At 56.2% G+C, this 20,863-nt stretch overlaps 1 protein-coding gene and 1 long non-coding RNA gene across 4 annotated transcripts in view; one reads left to right on the forward strand and one right to left on the reverse strand.

The window, feature by feature from the left end:
• Positions 1-2,405: 2,405 nt before the first annotated feature.
• On the reverse strand, positions 2,406-16,545 carry SPRY4 (sprouty RTK signaling antagonist 4). 3 transcript variants are annotated; one of them, XM_089336009.1, is made up of 3 exons: positions 16,456-16,545; positions 14,557-14,743; positions 2,406-6,617 (listed from the first exon to the last, which is right to left on the reverse strand). In XM_089336009.1, exon 3 carries the CDS (start codon positions 6,569-6,571, stop codon positions 5,672-5,674), a length of 900 nt encoding a protein of 299 aa, XP_089192135.1. In that variant the 5' UTR covers positions 6,572-6,617; positions 14,557-14,743; positions 16,456-16,545; the 3' UTR covers positions 2,406-5,671. The 3 variants fall into 3 exon arrangements, with proteins under 3 accessions (XP_089192135.1, XP_008253379.1, XP_089192136.1); XM_008255157.5 differs by lacking the exon at positions 16,456-16,545 and adding an exon at positions 16,294-16,432; XM_089336010.1 differs by lacking the exons at positions 14,557-14,743; positions 16,456-16,545 and adding an exon at positions 16,294-16,449.
• The window catches only part of LOC138850172 (uncharacterized), a 39,170-nt gene continuing 33,058 nt past the window's right edge, over positions 14,752-20,863 (forward strand). Inside the window, exon 1 of the long non-coding RNA XR_016236247.1 lies at positions 14,752-15,081. This is a non-coding gene — a long non-coding RNA (uncharacterized LOC138850172). The remainder of the gene's footprint in view (positions 15,082-20,863) is intronic.

The raw sequence follows: 20,863 nt of genomic DNA on the forward strand, positions 1-20,863 counted from the left end.
AGATCTCTTGTCAGGCTGTGTCACTTACCAGCTGTGTGGCCTTGGGCTAGCGACCTTACTCTCCAACCTTGCGAACGGTGGGACACCCTTCCCTTTTGGCCTCCATTACCCTGAGGGCTGCAGAGGAGCAGTCTGCAGCCACTCTGAGAACGGAGTCCAGCACACCTCGCGCTCCACTCCCTTGCCCTGCCCTGGGCATCAGGCACTTCGCCTGCAGAGCCCTCTGTGCCCAACAGGGGGAAGCCAGTCCTCGGGCTTACCTGAGTCCCTAACAGGCACAGGGCAGAAAGGGCCCCAACCCCAGGAAGAAGGCAGGAGAGGGACAGGATGGTCTCAAGCCGAGCAGCAGTTAAGCGTTGGTGTGGGTGCCTGGGTAGGAAGCGTCTTCTCATGACGGAAGGAAACGCGTTCTTCAATCATCTCCTGCTTAGCACATCCAGATGCTTTCATGATTACCCCGCGCCTCGGGCCCCGGGGCCCAGGTGGGTTCCAGAAGCCTGTGCTCCTGCCAGACTAGAGTTCTCAAAGAACACCGTGTAGACAGCCGGAATGCCATTCATCGTGCGAAACCTGGTAAACCCCCGGCTCTCTTCCTGTCTCAGAGACCCATAAATTATGAAAATTACACCTGCCCCAGGCCACGGACATATTGTTTTATTAAAGTCGCGATGAATGAATAAACTCAAGGCTCTTAAAAATGTCCTCTTGGCTTTCATCTGGCACACACGGCCAGCACGGAGCAGGCTGCCAGGGTGCACCTGCTTCCTCCACAGTTAGGAGGTTCAGCCCATTCCAAGGTGCTGGTCCAGCAGGCTGCTGAGGCCCGGCCCAGCCCTGCTCTGTGGGAAGGCACTGAGGGATGTGTGGTTCCGGGTGTGGAGAAAGCAAAATTCTGCCTTTTCCTTCTTACTTGTGGGTCCCATCGCTGGGGCGCTTTCTGTGTACTCTGTTCTGTGCTCCGTCTTCCCTCCCCAGATGAGTTGCTAAATCCTTGTCTGATTTTACCTCCCACCCGTCCATCCTATCCCGTGTACTGGGTGAGCACTGGGTGGGCACGTGACAACTTCGGAGCCTCATCTGCTGCATCCCCGCGAGGAGACCGACAGTGTTGTCTGCCTAAAGGATCTGGCAGGAAGCTGACTGCAATCATTACCCCAAACCTTCTCATAACAGGAACCAAGAGGCCCAGCGGCAGCTGCACAAGACGAGGGGGGCCCACGTGGAGCTTTGAGTCCCGGCTGTAGTTCTCAAAATGCCACATAAGTTGTTGTTCATCTACCAAATGCCAAAAACAAAGTAAAACCCAGGGCAGGCTTCTCCCATGCCCATACCTGTTAAGAACCTGACTGAAACAGTCATCCTTCTGTGCTCCATGGCCGTTCTTTGCCCAGAGGTGGGGAACCTTGCTGTAGCTGAGGGCCATTGGATATCTGTAACATCAGTCACGGGCTGTACAGAACTATCAACTTAACAATCAGCTTGCTATAGGCATACTAAACTTTGAGTTGCACCTGTGGTTGCCTTAGCAGGGGCAGGCCAGACCAAGCACTTTCATGGGCCTCATCCAAACCTGATGTTTGCCTACCCTATAAACATCCTAGGGCAGACCAGCCCACGTGGAAGAATACCTGTTGTGCCTCCTTGAGCAGTAACCAGGGATCCTTGGCATGCATTTGGAACACTTGGATTCCACAAAGGGAGTGGTGACCTCCAGAAAAACTAAGAACTGGGACCCAGGGCCCTGATCTCTCCTCCCTCTGCCATCCCTCCAACCCCACCACTGCTGGTCATCTTCACCCATGAGTTCCCACGGTCAACAACAGAACAGCTTTCATTGTGATGGGCACACAAATTCAAGGTCATGGAAAAGTTCCCACAGCTCCATGGACTGAGAAGCGCTGGGCCTGCAAAAGGGAGTGCACAGGTTGGGGGTAAAGGAACTGGACAGAGACAGGCCATCAAGTGGACAGAAGGCTTGGAGACCCGAAGACCCAGTTCTGTGCAGTATCCAACAATCCAGCGAAAAGCAAGCAACTGACTGTTTGGCTTCTTGATGCACATACACAAAAATCTATTTGGAGGGCACCAGGGCACCCAAAGAGAGGAGCCATGGTATTCTGGAAAACAGATCCAGTGCCACTTCCCCACCTCAAGCCCTTCCTAGTGTTGGGTGTTTCCTTGTCCTGCTGGTCACAGAGCCCAGAAAGGACTTGGCAGCATCTTTCCTCCCACAGCCACCCCAGAGGCAGGACACACCTGCCCCAGCCCACCAAGCCCAACCTCCCCTGCCACTCCGCTCTGCACGTCCAGTGGTAGAATCTGCAGCTATCTGGATCTGGGACTTGGCTGGGTGAAGCTGTCAGCGAAGTAAGCACACAAGCACACGAGAAAACAGCAGTCCTGTGTATATTTAACAATATATATTTATAGATATTTTCTAGATCAGTACATTCAGTTTTTAACTTGTTTTTTCTTCACAAACAGAAGAACTCTTACAATAGTAGACTTTCTAAAATAAATACTATTAAAATAGAGCTTCAAAATAAATATTCTATACAAAGGAAACCTTCTGTGGTGACTTTCGTGGTGGGGCGAGAAGGGGCGACAAAGCAGGGACGTGGCGGCATGGGAGCCGGCAACAGCTCTTCTGTGTTTTACATGAAACCGGACTGTGGGACCGCGAGGGGAGAAAGCAAGAGAAGACAACGCACAACTTGTCATCGACTGTCACAGTAAGCAGAGGGCGGGAAAATGGTTACCCGAGGCAAGAGCCTCAGGCTGGCGGGATGCCCTAGGAAACTGCCCCATCCCACCAGACACGCCCTGGGGCGGCCCAGGGAGGCCAGCACGCTGCAAGGCGACAGTCACCGGGCTTCTGCTCCCCGACCAACCCCATTCCTGTGTCCAGCCTGGGAGCAGTCATCATCATCTAGCCAGCCCTTCCTTGGCAGACTCGACAGTCAAAGGACCACGTGCGCCTCTCAAGGTCTTCTGTCTCCCAGAGACCCCTCGAAGTGCCTGGCCTTCACAAACCCACCCTCTCATCAGAGGGGGCAGCTGAGACCCTGCATAAATGCCCCAGACCCAGCAAGTCCCCTAAGCCTTGTTCCAGGCAGAACCAGCGCCCATCCCACGGTTAAGAAGAGCAGGGACCAGCTGGCCCTTTTGCAGAAGAGGCGCAATGCAGCCGTCGGTGAGGGAAGCCGTCAGCCAGAGCAGCTGCAGCAGCGCACCATTTCTGAGCACGTGGTCCTTCACTGGCCCTTGACTGGCTTGGGAATGGGGGCGGGGTAGTCCAGGGCAAGCGAGCTTTTTCCTTCTGTTTGTGCCAAGAAGCCAGAGAAAAGCAGTGCTGCAGGGTTGCTACACAATGGAACCGGGAGAGCCGAGGGCGCTTCCTTCCCTCCAAGCCTTGACCAGGAGCACGCGGGGCTCATGTGGACTCCTAGGGCAACTTCCACCACACCCACCTGGCAGGATACACACAAGCTAGCATGGGGGAAGGACAACAGAGCAAACCAAAACCCACAAAAATCCGTGTTTACATCTATGTACACAAAAAGGGTTCAGGGGGCTACTTGCCAGGAAACTGTCAGTGTGTGGCATGCGTGCATGTCTGCATGCATGCACACACAACTCATGTCAGTTGTCCATGGAACACGAGTGGGGACCACCAAGCTCAAAGTGCAACCTGTCACTGGGTCCAGTTTCCCCATGGAGACCAACTGAGGGAGGGGCTCTGGGAAGAAAAAGGCAGAGACCTGGAGGGCAGAGGGTTGGAGCCCACCCCCGCACGCCACCACCCCCTTCAGTTAACATACGTGGTTGGCTGAACGTGCTTGCTTCCTTCCTCCCGTCCCCTCCCATTGTGCAACATCACCTGTGCAGCCATCGCCAACAGTGGGAAGGGCAGCTCCAACAGTCAGTCTCAGAGAATGCAGATACAGTATTCTATACTCGCCTTTTACAAGCTAGCAAGTGTTACATAAATAAAGCTGAACAAATACTGAGCCTGCCTTCCTGCACTCAATAAATACCTACGGTTATAATTAACAAAGCTGAAATCATAAGATGTTACTACTAGTCTCCAGAAGGGAAGAATGAAGTCATTGGAAAGCTTTAGGGACACGCCCATCCCAGCCACCTGCCTCCTTCGTAGAGGCAGGTTCTGTTCCTGTACTGGAGACGTGACAGCAACTCTGCCTAATGCGTATCCAACCTTACCTGGGGTAGCTCTTTGGAGCCGGGCCACCTCCTCTCATCTTGGAAGGGGGACAAAATACTACACAAAGCAACCCCCCCATACACAACAGCCAGGTCAAGGACCAGACACACCACAGCTTTTACATGCAACAAGTCCGTACCCACTGGACACACTGCACCCGAGTCCTTTAGCACCGTGACCAGGAGCTGCCACGTCTCTGGGGGCTGCCAGTGGCGGCGGTGGTGGTGTGGCTGTGCACAAGAGCAGGGCTCAACCCCCGCGGCCCCTGCAGGACCTCTGCCCCACCGCGGCCACCTAACACTAAGACGGACTCCTGGTTCACCAGCTCTCTATTTACAGATAAAACACATCACTCTACACAAAAGGCTGAGAGCAAGCAGCAGAAATCAGGAGAGAGGAAACCCAGACCCAGCTTGGCTCCACTGCACTTGTGCCAATGGGAGGTGCCACCTCTCTTCTTTGATGTTCCAATCCTCTTTTTGGTGGGCAGGGGGATTGTGTTCCTTGAGGCTGCTCGCCCCCCAGATTGTGAAATCAGCCCTTCGTGGGGGTGGCCCAAAAGGAAGCAAGTTGTTTATTATTATTTTTTTAAAACACCAGTCAGCATCGGGTTCAATTATTCTACAAAAACATCGTGACTGGGTCCAGGGACCTCAGCCTCATCAGACTCATTGGCAAAATGGTATTTGGTCTCGCACTCGCTGCGCTGGCCTTCTCTACCCGTGAAGGTTCTGGTAAGGATCTGAGTAGAGAACTTGGGACCCGCAGCAGGCAGGCAGGTCTGTGACTCGGTAGGACCCAAAGGATGGCATGATGAGCCGAGGTCCCCAGGAGCAAGGGGTGAAGCTGGAGGGGAGACGCGCACGGCGCAGCAGCTCCTCGATCCAGCCGGCAGCTCCAGGGGCGAGAGGAGGACCCGGCTGGCGCTCCCCCGCTGTCCCGGCTTCTCTCTGTGGGCTCCTGCGTATGTACAACAGGGTTTGCTAGGGCGTTCTACGCCTTCCCCGAGTCGCTGGGGCAGATGGGCACAGAGTGAGGAGGGGAAGGAGAAGAAGGTACAGAAGTCAGGACTCCTAGGATCTTCCTCCGAGGTACCCTGGTCCTCAGCAAACAAATCCTCCCAGGCAGCCAGCTCCTCCCAAAATAGCAGGAAGGAGGGCGCTGGGACGGCATTGAGGCAGCTGCGACTTCCGGAGCTGTGTCCGCATGTGTGCTCCATCCTCTAAAACAGACAAAGATCCTCCCAAAGCACACCCTGTCCCCACCACCGTCCGTCTGATGCCAAGTTCAGGACCCTGCAGAAACCCCAAGGTGCTGCTGCTGCTTCCTTCTGGGGGACTGAGGAGGGCTGGGTGCATCAGATCAGATCCGCAAGGTCAGCCTCAGGAGGCCGCCAGGAGGGACACAACTTCCCAAGCAGGAGCGCTGGGGCCTGGGCCCGAAGCGTCAGAAAGGCTTGTCAGGTCTGCTGGCCTTGGCGTCCCCGGGAGCCGCCTTGCAGATGACGCTGTTCGTGTGCTTGCAGCGGCAACCTGGGCGGCGCAGGCGGTCGTAGCCGCGCTGGACCAGCTTCACGCAGCCTGTGGCGGGCAGGTAGCAGAGCAGGCAGGGCAGCACCAGGGAGAGGGCGCCCATGAAGGACCAGCGGGCACAGCAGTTTGAGCGAGAGCAGGAGCAGGGGTGGTCGGCACAGGAGCCCTCATCGTCCTCGTTGGTGCAGTGGTAGAAGACGCCCTGCACCAGGCACATGCACGTGCCGTAGTTGACCAGGGTCTGCGCTGAGCACAGGCACTCCTGGTTACAGACCCAGCAGGAGGGCAACGTTCGGGGGGAGGCGCACTCCTTGCACTTGCACTTCCCGCACGCCTCGCACAGCAAGAAGTGTTTGTCCAGCTCCAGGGGTGCTGCCGGGCCCTTGAGGTCCAGCGGCTTGCAGTGGACCACCTTGGGCTGGACACGCACTGCCCTGGGTGAGGCCTGGTCGGCCACGGGTGGCGGGGCCATGTGGTCCAAAAGCCGCTGGTCGGAGGAGGTGCTGCTGCTGCTGCTGACGGAGCTGGGGCGCCCGCTGAAGGAGATCCAGTGGTGGGTGACGTCCTGGTCGCAGCGGGCGGGCGTTGGGGCCAGCTCGGGGGCCCCGCCCCGGGTCCGCTTAGGGCCAGAGGGGGGTGCCAGGCCGGGGTTGTCTATGTAGTCGTTCTCCGCGTGGCTGGCCTTCATCTGGTCGATGGGGAGGATGGTGAGTGGGTGCTGGAGCCTGCCGTGGGGCACCCGGCCGTCGAGAAGGGGCTGGACCATGACCGAGCTGGGAGTCAAGGGGACGCTCTGTGGGATCGGGGGCTCCATGGGGCCGGAGGTCCTGGGCTGCGCTGAGAACAGGCTTCTAGGGGCCCTGGGAGGGGGTGGGGAAAAGGAGAGAAGGGATTCCAGGCATCAGTGCACAGCCTGTGAACCGCCCACTGCCCAATCAGGTTCCCACCTGAAACAGGGACTCAGTTCCCTCAGTGAAATTTCCAGGAAGTCCCAAAGCTTAGGTGACTGCTGGCCTCCCCCCAACCACTAGACATCTGTGGAAGCAACACTGAGGGAGCAGCAGTGAGTACGCGCCGGGGAACTCTTGCTCGGCGATGGTCACTGACACTTAACAAAAAATGCTCCCGAGCATCTGCCACCCCTCCCCCTAGCGCCCTTTACCAGTCACAGAAAACCGAGGTTAAAGGGCAGCTGGAGCTTCCTCAGAGCGTGCAGCTCGGCGGCTATCAACACAGGATCTGGAACCAGACCCAAGTGTGCAGTGTCACTGTGGCCTGGAGGTGTTGCTATGAACCAGTTATTTCATCTCTGTATTTTAGGCATCAGTTTTTCCTCTATAAAACGGGTTCTTGTGAGGATTAAGTCAGAGAACACAATCCTGTAGCTAGCATACTGCCAGGCATATCTTAAGTCCTCGACAGCTTTATCGCGATCCCTGAATAGAACCACTTGGAGTTCCCTAGCCCTGACAAGCTGGGGACAGCATGGAGAACACAGCCGACAGTGCTGATGCGCTCCCCTGGGGTCCGTCTGCCTTTGCTTCTGAGACTGCCCAAAGAATGCCTGCACATCCCGGGTACTGCCTTACTACCTCTGCCGCTTGTAAGAGCAGCAACCTGCAAGCTGCTAATAACCGCTGGGCAGGTGCACTTCTGACAACTTGGACAGCAAGTCCTCGAGGGGCACTCGCAGCGCCCATGTGCGAGTGCTGAGCTGAATGTTCGGCCTCAACACTACTTACTTGAAGAGCGGAGCCAGCCCCGGGTCGGTTTCTGATTTCACTGAGGGAGTGCAATTTTCACTTGGAATCTGGCCAGAGATTCAACTGCAGTGCCTGACACGGAACCCCAGGAAGTCACTTAAATCAAAGAGCGGAAACGGCTTGGTTCAAATTTAGAAAGTGCACATTGTTTTCTATTAGAAGTGCCATTTCCTCGCCCGCTGACCTTTGCGTTTGGAATTCGGCTGGAGATCAATTTAAAGAAAGAGCAGCAGAAGGCCATGGCCTCTGCTCAAGAGGACCTGATCTGGAATCCAAGGGAGCTGTCAGACTCTGGGAAGATCCCACCCCAAGCTGAAGAACCTCAGGGGAGTAGGAGCAACAGGGGAAGAAGAGCTGTTTCTTTTTTTTTTTTTTTTAAAGGGCCATTATGAATGGATTAGGGGTGGGGCTTCAGTAAAGGCTTCCTCTAGGACAGCTGATGCCAAGTCTGCTGTGGACACCTGCCCGCGCCCCCCCCCCCCCCGAACTCACTCTCGCTTAGCAGTGCCTGTAGAAGGAGCAGAGCAGGGTGGAGCCGGCACACCACTTCCCCGACATGGAGACAACGGTTTGATCAGAAATAGTTAAGCTGCTGGGGAAGCAGTGCTTCCTCTGATGCCTGCAGCCAGTCTAAACTCAAGAGCTAGTTTTAACCGAGAAGTTCAACCAGGGGATAAAAGGGGGTTATCCACAGGGCTCGCATCTGTGTATCATCTATACCACTAAACGCAAAGAAAGCATCGCCTTTTTGGCAAGGTTCAATGCTCAGTCAACTGATATTTCCCATTCACACGGGGCATCAGCTGTTGGCTCCACTCCCAACACCCTGCCTGCTTCAAAGATGCCAGCAGTTCTCTCTGCACTTCGTTTCTGCTGTCCTGGAGAAAACCTGCATAGTGGCAGTGGCTGTCCCGGAGTTCCCTTCTGATAGTGGGGCATCACCTTCGGGGTCAGGTCCGAACTTGACCATGGGGACCACACAGGTCCCCACCCTGCAGACCCTGCTCGGAGGAAAGGACCGGAAATGGCCTTGGATAAGGCTCCTCAGGCCCTGCTACCAACCAGGGTGTCTCGGCCACAGCACTCACCCCTAGCCAAAGACAAGAGGACTCACTGATACCAGAAGCCCAGGGCAGTGTCCTGCCAACACCAGGGGCAGCTTGACGATGGCATCGCCTCATACAATTGGGCTTTTTTGTCTCAGGGCTGGGACTGGCACTAGCCGCACCGTGGGCATCCATAAAGTATGTCCACTCTTCTTATCCAAGTCAGTCGCCACAGTGCTTGCAGATGAACCAAAAGGCAGAGTCCCCGATTCATGGCCAAAAATTCCAGCAGGAAGCCAAGTGGGGAGCAGCCTCTGCACGCACTGGGGATGCCGGCCTTAGCAGGGCAGGCTCCTCGCTCCAGAGGCAGCTGGCAGCATCTGGGCCTGAGGCTGAGTCCAGAGGTGGGGGTGGGAGCCCGGCCCACGATGACTCAGCTCTCTTGGGACAGGCAGCATCCAGCGGCTCCAGCAGGCAGCCTCAAGTCTATCTTCCCCATCACAGCCCTGATGGAGGACTCCTTCCGGCCACCAGCTCAGCAGAAACCCGTGGCAGGCTCGACGGCCCAGCACCGCGAATGTCCTAGGCTTTGAGGCCTCACCTCCCCATAAGCAGGGACCCTCCATGGCTGACAAAGACAAGCAGCTTCCTGAGTGGCCTGTCTGAAGACCCCTCAGCACGGCTAAATGATGTCTCAGGGGAAAAAAAATAAAGAAAAAAAAAATGCCAGCTCTCAGTGTGGCTTAGCAGATCAACTGCCACTCCCCGGACACACCCACCCTGCAGCCTGAGCTGCGCTGTTGATTTTAAGTGCAGTTTCCTGCGTACCCTTTTGCTTCCCCTGTGAGGAAGGAAGAGATTTATAATATAAATAGGAGACAGGAGGCTTTGCCTCATTTAGGCTGTTTGCAAGAGGATGATGGCCAAGTTGGAAGACTCTGGACACAGAAACAAAGCCAGCAGTCCAACTTAGCCAACGCAGCACCTCTATCAAGTTTTAGGTGGCGGACTTACAGATTAGCAGGAGTGGGGAACTTTCTCTCGACTCAGTGTCCTAATAAAGCATCGTAATTACTGGCATAATTACAGGTGCCAGGCCCTGTGTTAAGCCCTCAACGACTTCTTCTCATTTAAGCTTCACCATCACCTTGGAGGACGGCACCCATTTTGCAGAGGAAATATTGGAAGCCCAAAGGGTCACAGAACTAGCATGTGATGAGGGCAGGATTTGAACCCAGACAGCAGAGGCTCTGGAGGCTCTGGGCTGCCACATTGCCCTGGCTTACAGTGATTCCTGGGAGACCCCCTAACTTCTGGGTATCCACGGAAAAAGGTGTCACAGCCAAATACCCCCCCCCCCAGCCTCCACCTCCCCACCTGCCATCAGCTCTCAGTTCCACATGCCCATTTCCTAAGTGGTTCCATTTGCAGTTTTCTTAAAGCCTCATTTGTTAGGCGTTCACTACCAAACTGTCCGTAAAAGGAAGCCCTGGGCTTGAGGAGAATCCCCGCACCTTCCCGCCTATATCAAGCTCAACATGAAGGTCCCTAGGCCCCTTCCTCTACGGGGCTTCCTGATCCAGGTCTGTGGGCAGCAGGATGCTTAACACCCCAGAGCAGGGGTTGGGGGAAGGCTGACAGTGCCCTCACACCTGTGGGGAGGGGGCTGTGCATCTGGCCCTTGGCCAGGCTGGCTGCAAAGACTCCAAAGGCATGTGCTGGGGTGTGCAACTGAGATGCACCCACTCACACTCTCCGCTTGGGAGACTACCCCTAGGAAGGGAAGGGCACTGGGAAAACCTGCCAGCAGTACTTTGGAAGCTATAGGTCCCCTAATGACAAAATGGCAAGAGACTCCCAAAGAATGGGCAGGTGCAGCCTCAGCAGGTTCTTTTAGGGAAGGTGGTTTAACCCAGGGACAGCTCGGGCCAAGAGCCCACCTACCACCTTTGCTGGGTTCTGAGACAGCATCCCAGTTTTAGTTAATGAAGCTACAAACCAACGATGACTTGGTGCTTTGAAAAGCACTGTGCGCGTGGGGAGGGCTGATGGTGAGGGAAGCCAGGGACTTGCTCCTCCACGTACCCTACAGAGGAAGGCAAGCTCTGCCAGGAAAGGCCCCACTGGGAGCATAAAACATTTAGGCAGCTGGATTTGTCTGGGAATCCTGTCCCCTTTTCCAGCTCACACGACAAAAGTGAAGAATGGCTTTTCCTTACTGAGTCCCATCAGCCGTCTGGCTTTTCCTTTCTAAGTTCCATCCTCCTCAAGCCATCATCCCCAGCACACAGATGGGTGGCAGTCTTGCTGGCCTCTGGGCTCTTTTCATCAGCTGCAAGTTTTCACCTCACTGTGTTACCCACCCCTCTTAATTGTTTCAAGTCTGCTTAGATCCCCGTACTGATGCATGAGAACCCCAGAAGCAGAAAAGGGAGCTAGAAAAAGGAGCCTGCCAGCCACGGGCACAGTTCAGGAAGCACCAGCCCAAGTCAAGGTCAGGGTGCACCAAAAACCCTGGATCCCCAAGGGAGGGCTCCTTCCTCCAGACACCAAGACCCTATTATTTCTCTCTCTGTTCTCCACCAAGACCCGAACTGATAATAATAGAATTCAGCTTACTCCTGGGACAGGGGCAGGAAATGACTTCTCCCCCAGCCAGAAAAAGACAAGATGACCCGAAAAGGAAACCACTCTGCTGCAAGTGGCCACCTGCCCCGGCCCTCCCCTCCTCTCCCCTCCCCTCCTCCGCGAGACCAGCACATCTGTGCTCCCTCCCAGTGCCCTGCGCTTCCTCCTCAGATGGGGGCTTGTCCTTGGAAAGAACAATTGTGATCACAGCTGAAGGCGAGTCCCATAGGCCACACCAGGCCCCGCAGTCCCCAGCCTCATTAGCTGGCCTGACCTGCAGGGTGGCCCAGAGCCTTGGGGCCAAGAACACTGCACACTTCATGGTGTTGGAAGATAGGCCCTCCTTCAAGGAAGGAGCCCAGTCCGTGGCAGTCCTCCTGGTCCTGCACAGCAGGGGTCTGTGCTCTCTCTGTAGGGATCCATGCCTGGCAGGCTCGCCTCACCACCCGCTTGCTCTGCCTTGGCCCGGCCCTTAGCTTGGCCCAAAAGGAGCAACACAGCTTCCCATATGGTGTTGTTCATCATTTTCTTCCTCTGGCTCTATGCAAAAAGCAGAAGTGCTCCAATGAGTCACTGCTTTCCTTTGTCAGGGAGCCGTAGGGCTGGCCAGGAGATGGAACCTTCTCCACTCTTCGTTAAAAGCCCTATCACACCTATATCCCAAACCCCTTATCTTCAGCTAGGTTTCCATACCCAGAGGCTTGGGCCAGACTCCTCCTCACCCAAGAGGTTACTTCTGCCTCAGAGGAGGCCAGATGACAAGCATGCTGGATTCAGAACCAAGTGAAATGACATTGACTTTCAAAGAAACACGGAACTCCTCTAAATAAAGGTGGATGACTCCTTCCCAGGCTGGCCAGAGAAAGAAATGTTCATGGGGCTCCAATCTGGACTTGATGCCATTTAGCATCAGAAACTGGACTCCAAAGACCTCACAGACTGGCCCCAAGGGGTGAAACCCCAGAGCAACCTGGAAGGCCACTGGGTTAATTGTTTGTAGCTTTTCTATCCTCTCTTAATTTGCACAAGGCAAATCAGGTTCGCCAGGGGTCAATGAACTGGGCAGGCGGTGGAATTCCAGAAAGCTCCATCTGAGGAAATGTAGGGACTGCTTTCAGAAGGATGCAGACAAAGGTGACAACTGTGCAGACCCCATGCCCTGCGTGGGCCTGGAACTGTTCGGGGTCTGCATGCCCTGCCTCCCCGTACCCCCCTCCCAGCCCAAACTGAAGCCTCAGCAAGATGCTGCTATTCACAGAGAATCATCTGCAAGAGGTCATGGGAACAGATAGGAGGGAGTTCACACCCCACAAAGAAGGGGCGACTTCTACACTCAGAATTGAAAACTGGAAGATAACCAACAGATGCCTTCAAGTCATCCTCACCTGGCTGTCCACTGGGATTTCAGAAATCTGCTAGCAAAATGCCCCTGGCACCACCTCCAAGGTTACAAGCTATAGGAGCTGAGCTGGTCAGCATGTGCCCCAGGGCACTAGGCTACGGACCAGCAAGGAGCCAAGGAGCCCGTTGGCAGGCCAGGACCCTCCCCAAGGGAAGGGAAGAGGAAATGCAATGTCACACTGGCCAAGTCTGCAACTTTTTTCTCACCCTTGAGAGAGACCAACTGCAGCGTCCCCCCGCAACCCCCCCCCCCCCGCCACTCCCAGTCTGCCCCACAGCCGCACGAAAGGAGAAAATGCTGGACATTTCCGATGTTTATGCTCCATTTGTGTGACGATCCCCAAGAACACTCAACATTGTGAAATCCACCGGCACAATATTGAGTAGGGCCCCTGGCCAGACAGAGCTCGTTAGGAGATTGATAAGCCCCCGTTTCCCGACTGCTCTGGGCCTTTTACCTGTCAGCTCTGGACCCGAGAAGCTTGTCAGAAAGATCAGCGCCTGGGTCAGCTAACCAGGCAGACACGCGCTGCCTCCCACGCTCCGCAGGTTCTCTGGCTTCTCCCCAACCTGGGGACAGTCTTGCCGTCCATCTGGAGGCAGGACAGAGGGGGCTGCGACTGGGTCCCAGCGCCCCAATGACCCCACACCTTTGCTTCCCGCACTGACTGTGCTGGGGGCTTCCCCAGTCTCACTGCGCCATAAGGAGGCCTCCTGCCCTCACCCGGGCCTGGCAATATGGTTGACCATGCAGCAGCTGGGGAAAGAAGCCGCCAGAGTCTCCCCTCTCTGCCCACCGTCCAGCCTCTGCACTCGGTCCCTCCGTCTTTAAGCCGTGCAACCATTTTCCGCCTCTCTCGCCTCCTCTGCCCACAACCCCCAGCCCCCAATCAAAGAGAATTGGGAAACCGTTCTCTTGCACAAGAGCAGCTACTGTCTAAATGCTTTTTGATCGTCTGCAACGGAGGGGGAACTGGGCACAGCCCTGGTCCCAGCGGCAGAGCCAAGCTCCAGCTGCCCCGGGCTGGCCAAGCCCGCCCTCACCCCCCTCCATGCCCCCGTGGCCTTGGCGGCGGCTCTGGCCTTTCAGAACGTACCGTCTCTATCCTCCTCTCTTCCCGGTGATGTCAACCTTGGTACCACCAAGAAGGAAGGAGCCTTCCCTCTCCTACGCACGCCATCTCTTCCTCCAGCTCCCACACGCCCCGCGTTATGTAAACGCACCTTCGGCCCCCACCACAGCCGTGGCGCGGCCCGGGGCCTGGCACAGCTCGATACTCAAGGATAGGGAGGCACGGGGCAGCCGAGTTGCCTCGGGCCCTGCGGAGGCCGGAGAAGGGGAAGGCAACGGCACGTCACGAAATGCGGCAGCCGAGCAAAGGTCAGACGGCAGAGAGCGGCCTCACCGACCACCGGGAGCAGGAATGCCTAGTCTGGGCCGGCGCCGCGCTGACCATCGCGGGGGAGCCACGAGGGAAGGAAACCCGACGTCGAGCGTAGGCCGCTGTGGCGGGCTGGGGAGGTCCACGCACGGCTGGCGCCGTGGGCATCGAGCCGCCGGGTGGGCGAGGGCGCCCCCCGGACCCAAGCGGCAGCTCTTGTCCAAGTGCAGAGCCGCGCGCTCCTGCGCCTGAGGCGGGTGGCGGCGGCAGCAGGATAGAGACCCGGCCACAGTCAAACTCGCGGGACACGCTCGGGGCTTCCTGAGTCACACAGGACCGGGAAGCCGGGCTCGGCGGCGCCCGGGGGTCGGAGCCGCGGCGCCCGGCAGCGCGCACCTCCAGCCGGGCCGCGGGCGCCAGCGGGCTGCGGCGCACCGCAGCGACCGAGGGAGGCTCAGGCGGAGCGAGGCAGCGCTGAAGCTCGGCCAGAAAGAGCGCACCGTGTGCCCCGGCCCGAGGGGAGCCGCGTCGTGGCTCGGAGGGGGCGACTTCGGGTCCCAGCCCCGGCCGAGGACTTACTTTGAGGAGCCGCAGAGTCACCAGCATCGCTCCCCGTCTGTTTGAAGCCTCGAGCCCAGGCGGGTCAGCCGCCGCGGGATGCGCAGACGCCGGCAGTAGGAACCGGCAAGGCTGCCTGCGCTCCGCAGCGCCAGCTCCGCGCTGTCAGCTCCGCTCGCAGCCTCCGCGGCGATGTTGCAACCACTGCCTGGGAAAATGGCTTTTTTATGAATGGGAGGGCAGGGAGCGCCAGTGCGCACGCGCGCCGTCCGCGATTCTATGAATGGGTGGGCACAAGAGACCCCGTGCGCGCATGCGCCGCGCTCCTTTTTTTTTCTTTTCTTTTTTTTTATGAATGGGGGGCCGGAAAAGAACTTAACCCGTGATTGCTGGGGCTGCCTCTCGCTCTTCCTGGGGCCGTCGTTCTTTTACAAAGGGGTGGAGGTTGTTGCCTTTTTTTTTTCTTTTTAATGAATGGAGGGCGGTGGCGACTGCAGCAGCTGGCTCAGCTGCGCGGGCTGCAGCCCTCCCAACCTACGAGAGGAGGTAAAGGCCACCTTCACGCCACTGCGGGCCCGGGCAGCAGCCGTCCGTGCCGCCGGGGGGCGGCGGGAGCTGCGGCCTCCGGATGCGGGGCTGTGTGCAGGGCGGGGGAGGACACACCTGGGGTTGCCGCCGGCAGCCCAGGGCGGGGGTGGGCGGGCGGACCCCTGCTGTGCTCTTTCTCCTTCTGTACTCGGGTGGCGCCTAGGGGCGTCGGGGGAGGGGTCTTGAAGCTTCGTTGACCAAAAATGAAGAACAGGCCTAGTCTCCGTATCAGCGGAGGGCGGGGTGGGGGTTGCTGAGTGCATCCGAGTCCATTCCTGAGGCTGTCTTCCGCGACTGCAGACCACCCCTCCTCCCACTTCTTGGGTGTGGACGGAGGCTGGGCCGAGGCCTCTTCCGGCTCCAGTACCCCCCGGGGCGATTCTGGCCGCTCAGCCGGGGGAGGCCTGACTCGCGGCTCCCCCCGCCCCAGCGTCATGTCTGCAGTGCTTGGGCTTCTCCCCGCCCTCGGTCGCCCTGGCTGGGTGTCCCCTCCCAACCCCTGTCCCTATCTGGGACCACACTGGACGCTGGCCTGAGAAGCCGCTATGCACTGCAGGCCTGGGGCCGGGTGCGGCTCTAGGCGCCCGCCCCCGTGCCCCAGCTTCCCCTCGGGGGCTGCAGGAGCAGCAGATAACCGGCCAGGTGGATGGGTGGAGCCGGCAGCGCCTAAGATGCTGACGGAGAGGCCGCGAGATTAAACAACTGGGCTGGAGCCGGGAGAGGACAAGGAAATGGCCAGGGACCCCTTCTCCGCTGTTAGGGGGTGGGGGGAGAAGGAGGGATAAGCCCAAGCCGGAGAAACGATCAGCCCCCAGCCAGAAGGCTGAATCCCGGCAAGCAGATAGCCGGCGCCCAGGAGCAGAGAGACTGGAGCCTCCGGGGAGCCCCGGGTAGAGGTAGCTCTGGCGCCGCGGCGGTCGCGGTCGCGGGCCTGGGCTCCCTGCAAGGTGCGTCATGCCAGGGTCTGCTTTCCCCCGCGGGTTGTGAGGCCGCCCTTTTCCAACTACGCCACCACAGGCCTGCGCCTGGCTTCAGAGAATCCCCTGGCAGGCTCCCAGCGCAGGGCAGAGCTCTGGCCTGGCGCTGGGGCTCCCCACACCCGCAGGCCCGGACCTGCGCCCAAGGTCACCAAGTCCTGGTCTGAAATAACCCGTCACCTGGCAAGCTCACCTCTGTGCACTGGGATTTCTGTGCCCAGCTCCTGGGAGGCAGCAGGCCCTCTCCAGGGAACCCCTGTCTTCCTTTCGGGGCCAAGACCTGCCTTTACAGCCAGGGCAAAACTCTAGCTCCGCACAAGGGGGGATGTTACAGGTGCTCAGGAGTTCCCCTTACCGGTAATACACTTCAGTGTACTGCTTCCACTCCTCAGGTGTGGAAATTGAGGCCAAGGAGCCTGCACCTGATCAGTGGAAGTGCCGGTGGATTGTAATGAAGGTTTTCTGGGTCTGTTCGACCCAGTTCTTCCTGGTTTGCTCCCTACCCTCAGCATCACAGGCCCAAAACCCTGCGTTTTGCATGTCATCCAAGCACTTAAGTAGCTAAGCTTTTTGCAGCCGAGTGTCCACTGTGGTCCTTATTCAAACAATTAGAGGGATAAATAGAAAGAATAAATACATCCTTTTAAAACCAAGGCAGAAGAGGAGGGTGGGGAGAGGGAGTTTGCCATCCTGTAGTCTTTATTAAAGGAATTAGCCAAGAGACAGGCAGAGTTCCATTTCCTGGTCTTTTTGTCGACTTTCCCCTAGGAGCAGAAGAGGAGACCCCTGCTGGTGGAGGGGGTGGGGCGAGGGAGGAGCCCCCAGTCTTGGGCTGGGAGGGGCTTCTGATCATCTACACCGGGATGATTCAGTGTCTGCGAGGGCGCCATATTCTGGTCCTGCTCGAAACCCATACTGAGGAGGGTTTGGGGACCGCATTAGGAATTCATGCACTGGTCTGTTGTATGCTGAGGCCTGCCGTGCCTTTGAGGATTGCCTAGTGAGGGACAGATGGCTCTCCCGCCCTTGTGAGGCTGTGCTTTGGGAAGACAGACTGTGCCCTGTCTAGAGCAAAGTGCTGGGGGGGGGGGGAGGTGTGGGAAGCATGCGGCTTAGATTGGGGCAGCGGGACTGCCTCTCAGCTGGGGCTCCAGTGGGGAGTTGAGACCAGGAGTCTGAGAAGACGGAGCTAGGGCAGAGGGAATTTGAGTGAGGACCCTCCCAGGGGAAGAGCTGGCCTGCTGGCCCTGGCAGAGGCCCGGTGGCCACAGCCTGCTGAGCAAGGTTGAGGTGAGCAGTTGAGGTGCCATCCTGTTGAGGATTTTAAGTGGGGTGCAGCACCATCTGACTTGTGTTTTTAACCTCATCAACAGCCCCGTGGCCAGGCAGGGGGGTTTGGGGGTGGTGGTGAAGGGACAGGGCGGGGCAGGCCAGGTGCTTGCTGCCCAGCAGGTTGAAGACACCACATTCATTCTTGTGGACTGAGAAGCTGGAGGCTTGGGGCTGGGTTTTCAGGTGTTTTTTCTTGTTGTTGTTGTTCTTTTTCTTCATCTCAGTCTGTTCATTCTAGAGGTATCCGAGGACTTCCCCAAGTGTAACTTGTCTACTAGAGGCTGATCCAAACAAAATCGCTTTCCTGTGTATGCTAATGACAGTCTCCCCTAAACGAATGCCTTCACCCCCACCACATGGTGGCCCCCGGAATAAAGAGGGTTCGATTTTGTGTTTTGGTTATTAAGCTCCTGGCCTTGCCAGGATCTCTCAGATGAGTTAGTGGGAGTGAGGAAATTCAGGGATTCTCATTCAAGGATATTCAATATTCTTAGAACCCTTACTGGGTGCCGGTCCTAGTCTTGGTAGGTTTTCAGACATCATGTTGCTTTAAAATGCAGTATCCTCTCAGGTCAGAACTCTGAGCATCCATCTTATTTATTAATGCCACCAATTCCAGCACAGAGCCAGGTGTTAGGGTTACAGTGAAGAAAGATACCTCTTGTTGCCAGTAGGGAGCTTACAATCAGTGGTGATGCCATGGAGAGGAAACGCAGGTGCTTTCCTCCTTAACCTCCATCAGCTGCCTCATTTCTGAGTTCCACAGATAGCTCGCAACTTTGTATCCCGTGCTAAGTATTGGAAGCAGAGTCCCTCTACCCAGGTTGCCTATACAGCTATTCTGGAATTGCTACTGTTTATATTCAAGCAGGGGAGAGAGATGGTTAAACAAATAGTTCATCCAAGAAGGATTTTGTTACAGTCAACACCAGTGAGGCATACAAAGTACAGAGAGCAAAGGAGAGGGGCACAGCCCAGGGCCCTGCAGAAATGCCAGGGGAGCTCAAACCTGCAGAATTCCAACACAGCCTGGCTGGACCCACGATGGAAGGCCTGCAAGCAGGAGGGATCCTTGGGGGCTGCTACAGAGACAGAGTAGGTCATCCTTTAAAGAAGGGAGAGCTGTGTTAGAACCCTGGGCTGGCACTGCCCCCCTAAGCTTTCTGGCTCAGCCAGCATGTTCAACTATTTGCAGCTTTGGGGTCTGGAAAGCTTGAAAGAAGTGCAGACATCGCAGGCTGCTGGGGTTAATCCTAACGTTACAAGCTCTGTAGCTGTGCACAAAGCACTCCAAAACCTGTGTGCCTCAGTTTCACCCTCTGTAATATGGGAACTAAAGCTGGTACAGATAGGACACATAAAGCATTTAGAATAACACCTGGGTAGTGTAAAATAAAGACTGGATGATGAATCATTGCATCCAGCCATTCTGGCGCAAGGAATGCATCAGATTTTTAAAAAGATGAACCTATTTATCTAGGTCATCAAAAACGCAGAAAGATGGGTGAACGTGCAGTGTCTGAATGTGTGGCTCCAGGGCTCGATTCCAGCTTGCTGTTAACTCAGACCCTGAGATGAGCAGCGATGGGTTCCTGCCTCCCAGGTGGGAGACCTGCATTGAGTTCTGAGTTCCTGGCTCTGGCTCCAGCCCAGCCCCAACTTTTTTGGGTGTTTGGGGAGTGAACGTGTGGATGGGAACTTTTCTCTGTCTCACTGCCTCTCAAATAAATTAAATAGTGATAATGTTTAAGATGATATTAGAAAAAAAAAACTCAGAGAAATGCAGCCTAAAGTACAAAAGAAGTTTATGAATAAAATATTCAAGGAATTACACTACAACTGTCATTGCTGCTTTAAGCAGTCTGATCTCTGCGGGACAAAAGTTGTATTTTCAGTTGTGTGACTGGATAGCTTAAGTAGCTGGTTTTACCATGACCAGTATGGGTGCTTGCTGGGCCTCCGTGGTGGCAGATGGTGTGATGTGAGGTGAGTGCACCGTTGCATCTCTGGGGTCAGTGTGGGAGAGGGGCTTAAGCACGTGGTGATTCTGCGTCATTCTTCTCAGCTTTCTAGCAAGGGGCTGCATAGTTCCTCGGCAGGCTGTAAGCGGCCTGAAGCTTTTCCAGTGACATAGCTCAAAGCCCAGTGCAAGCCACTGCTGCGGTCCTCTGGTTGTTCCGTGAGACAGGGCAGTTGTAGAGATGTCCACTTGTTCCCGCGGAGCCAGGTCACTTGTCCCCTCTTCCCCGGCCTCCCCCCAGGACCTTCGGTTTTCTCCCTGCTGAACAGAGCAGTGAGAAGGTGCACAGAAGAACCTCTGTCCGAGACCTCCCTCAGTACAAGTGTGGTTTCCTTACTGGTGTGAGGCATTGTATCAGCTTTGGTAATGAAGCATAGTTCAAGTTCACATGCAATGCAAGCAGGTTGTCTGTTTCCCAGGTGGGCACTCAGTGCAGAGCAGCTGTTGTGAACAGAGAGAGAAGACATTAAAACAAAATGAAAAAAAAAAAAAAAAAAAAAAGTCCGAGAGCAGCCCCTCAGGCCTTGCTTGGCAGCCAGAAACTCCAGGGTCACCTGCATCGTCGGATGATGCAGTGGCCGGAGAGCTCTGACTCAGGGGACTTAAAAAAAAAAAAGCCAGAAAGGTTTGCTTATTAGAGTTACAGGAAGAGAGGGAGAGATAGATCTGCCATCCACTGATTCACTTCCCAAATGGCCATACTGGCAGAGGCTGGGCCAGGTCGAAGCCAGGAGCCTGGAGCCCCATCCTGGTCTCCCTTGTGGGTGCCTCATCTGCTGCTTTCCCAGACGTATTAGCAGGGAGCCGGATTGGAAGTGGAGTAGCCAGGACTTGAACTGGTGCTCATAAAGGATACTGATGTAGCAAACTGTGGCTTAACCCACCGCACCACACCCATCCCCACTTTTTTTAAGATTGATTTATCTGGGGGCTGGTGCTGTGGCGTAGCGGGTTAAGCTGCTGTCTGCAGTGCCGGCATCCCAGCTTGTTGCTGATGTGCCTGGGAAGACAATGCAAGATGGCCCAAGTACTCGGGCTACTTACTATACCCATGAAAGAGACCCAGAAATTGCTTCTGGCTTCGGACCGGCTCAGCTCCTGCCATTGCAGCTATTTGGGGAGTGAACCAGCAGATGGACGATCTTTCTGACTCTCCCTCTCTCTGTTACTCTGCCTTTCAAATAAATAAATAAATCATTGAAAGGCAGAGTGATACAGAGAGAGAGCTTCCATCTACTGGTCCACTCCTCAGTTGGCCACATTGGCCTGGGCTGGGTCAGATCAAAGCCAGGAGCCAGAAGCTTTTTCCGGGTCTCCCACATGGGTGGCAGGCTTCCAAGCACTTGGGCCATCCTCCGCTGCTTTCCCCAGCCCATTAGCAGAGAAGTGGATCAGAAGAGGAGCGGTAGAG

This window comes from Oryctolagus cuniculus, chromosome 6, assembly GCF_051225735.1.
Source record: "Oryctolagus cuniculus isolate XC-2025 breed Fujian yellow rabbit chromosome 6, ASM5122573v1, whole genome shotgun sequence".
NCBI lineage: Eukaryota > Metazoa > Chordata > Mammalia > Lagomorpha > Leporidae > Oryctolagus > Oryctolagus cuniculus.

Excerpts from the sequence above, each read along its gene's own strand:
- SPRY4 (XM_089336009.1), bottom strand. The coding sequence starts at position 6,571 with ATGGAGCCCCCGATCCCACAGAGCGTCCCCTTGACTCCCAGCTCGGTC.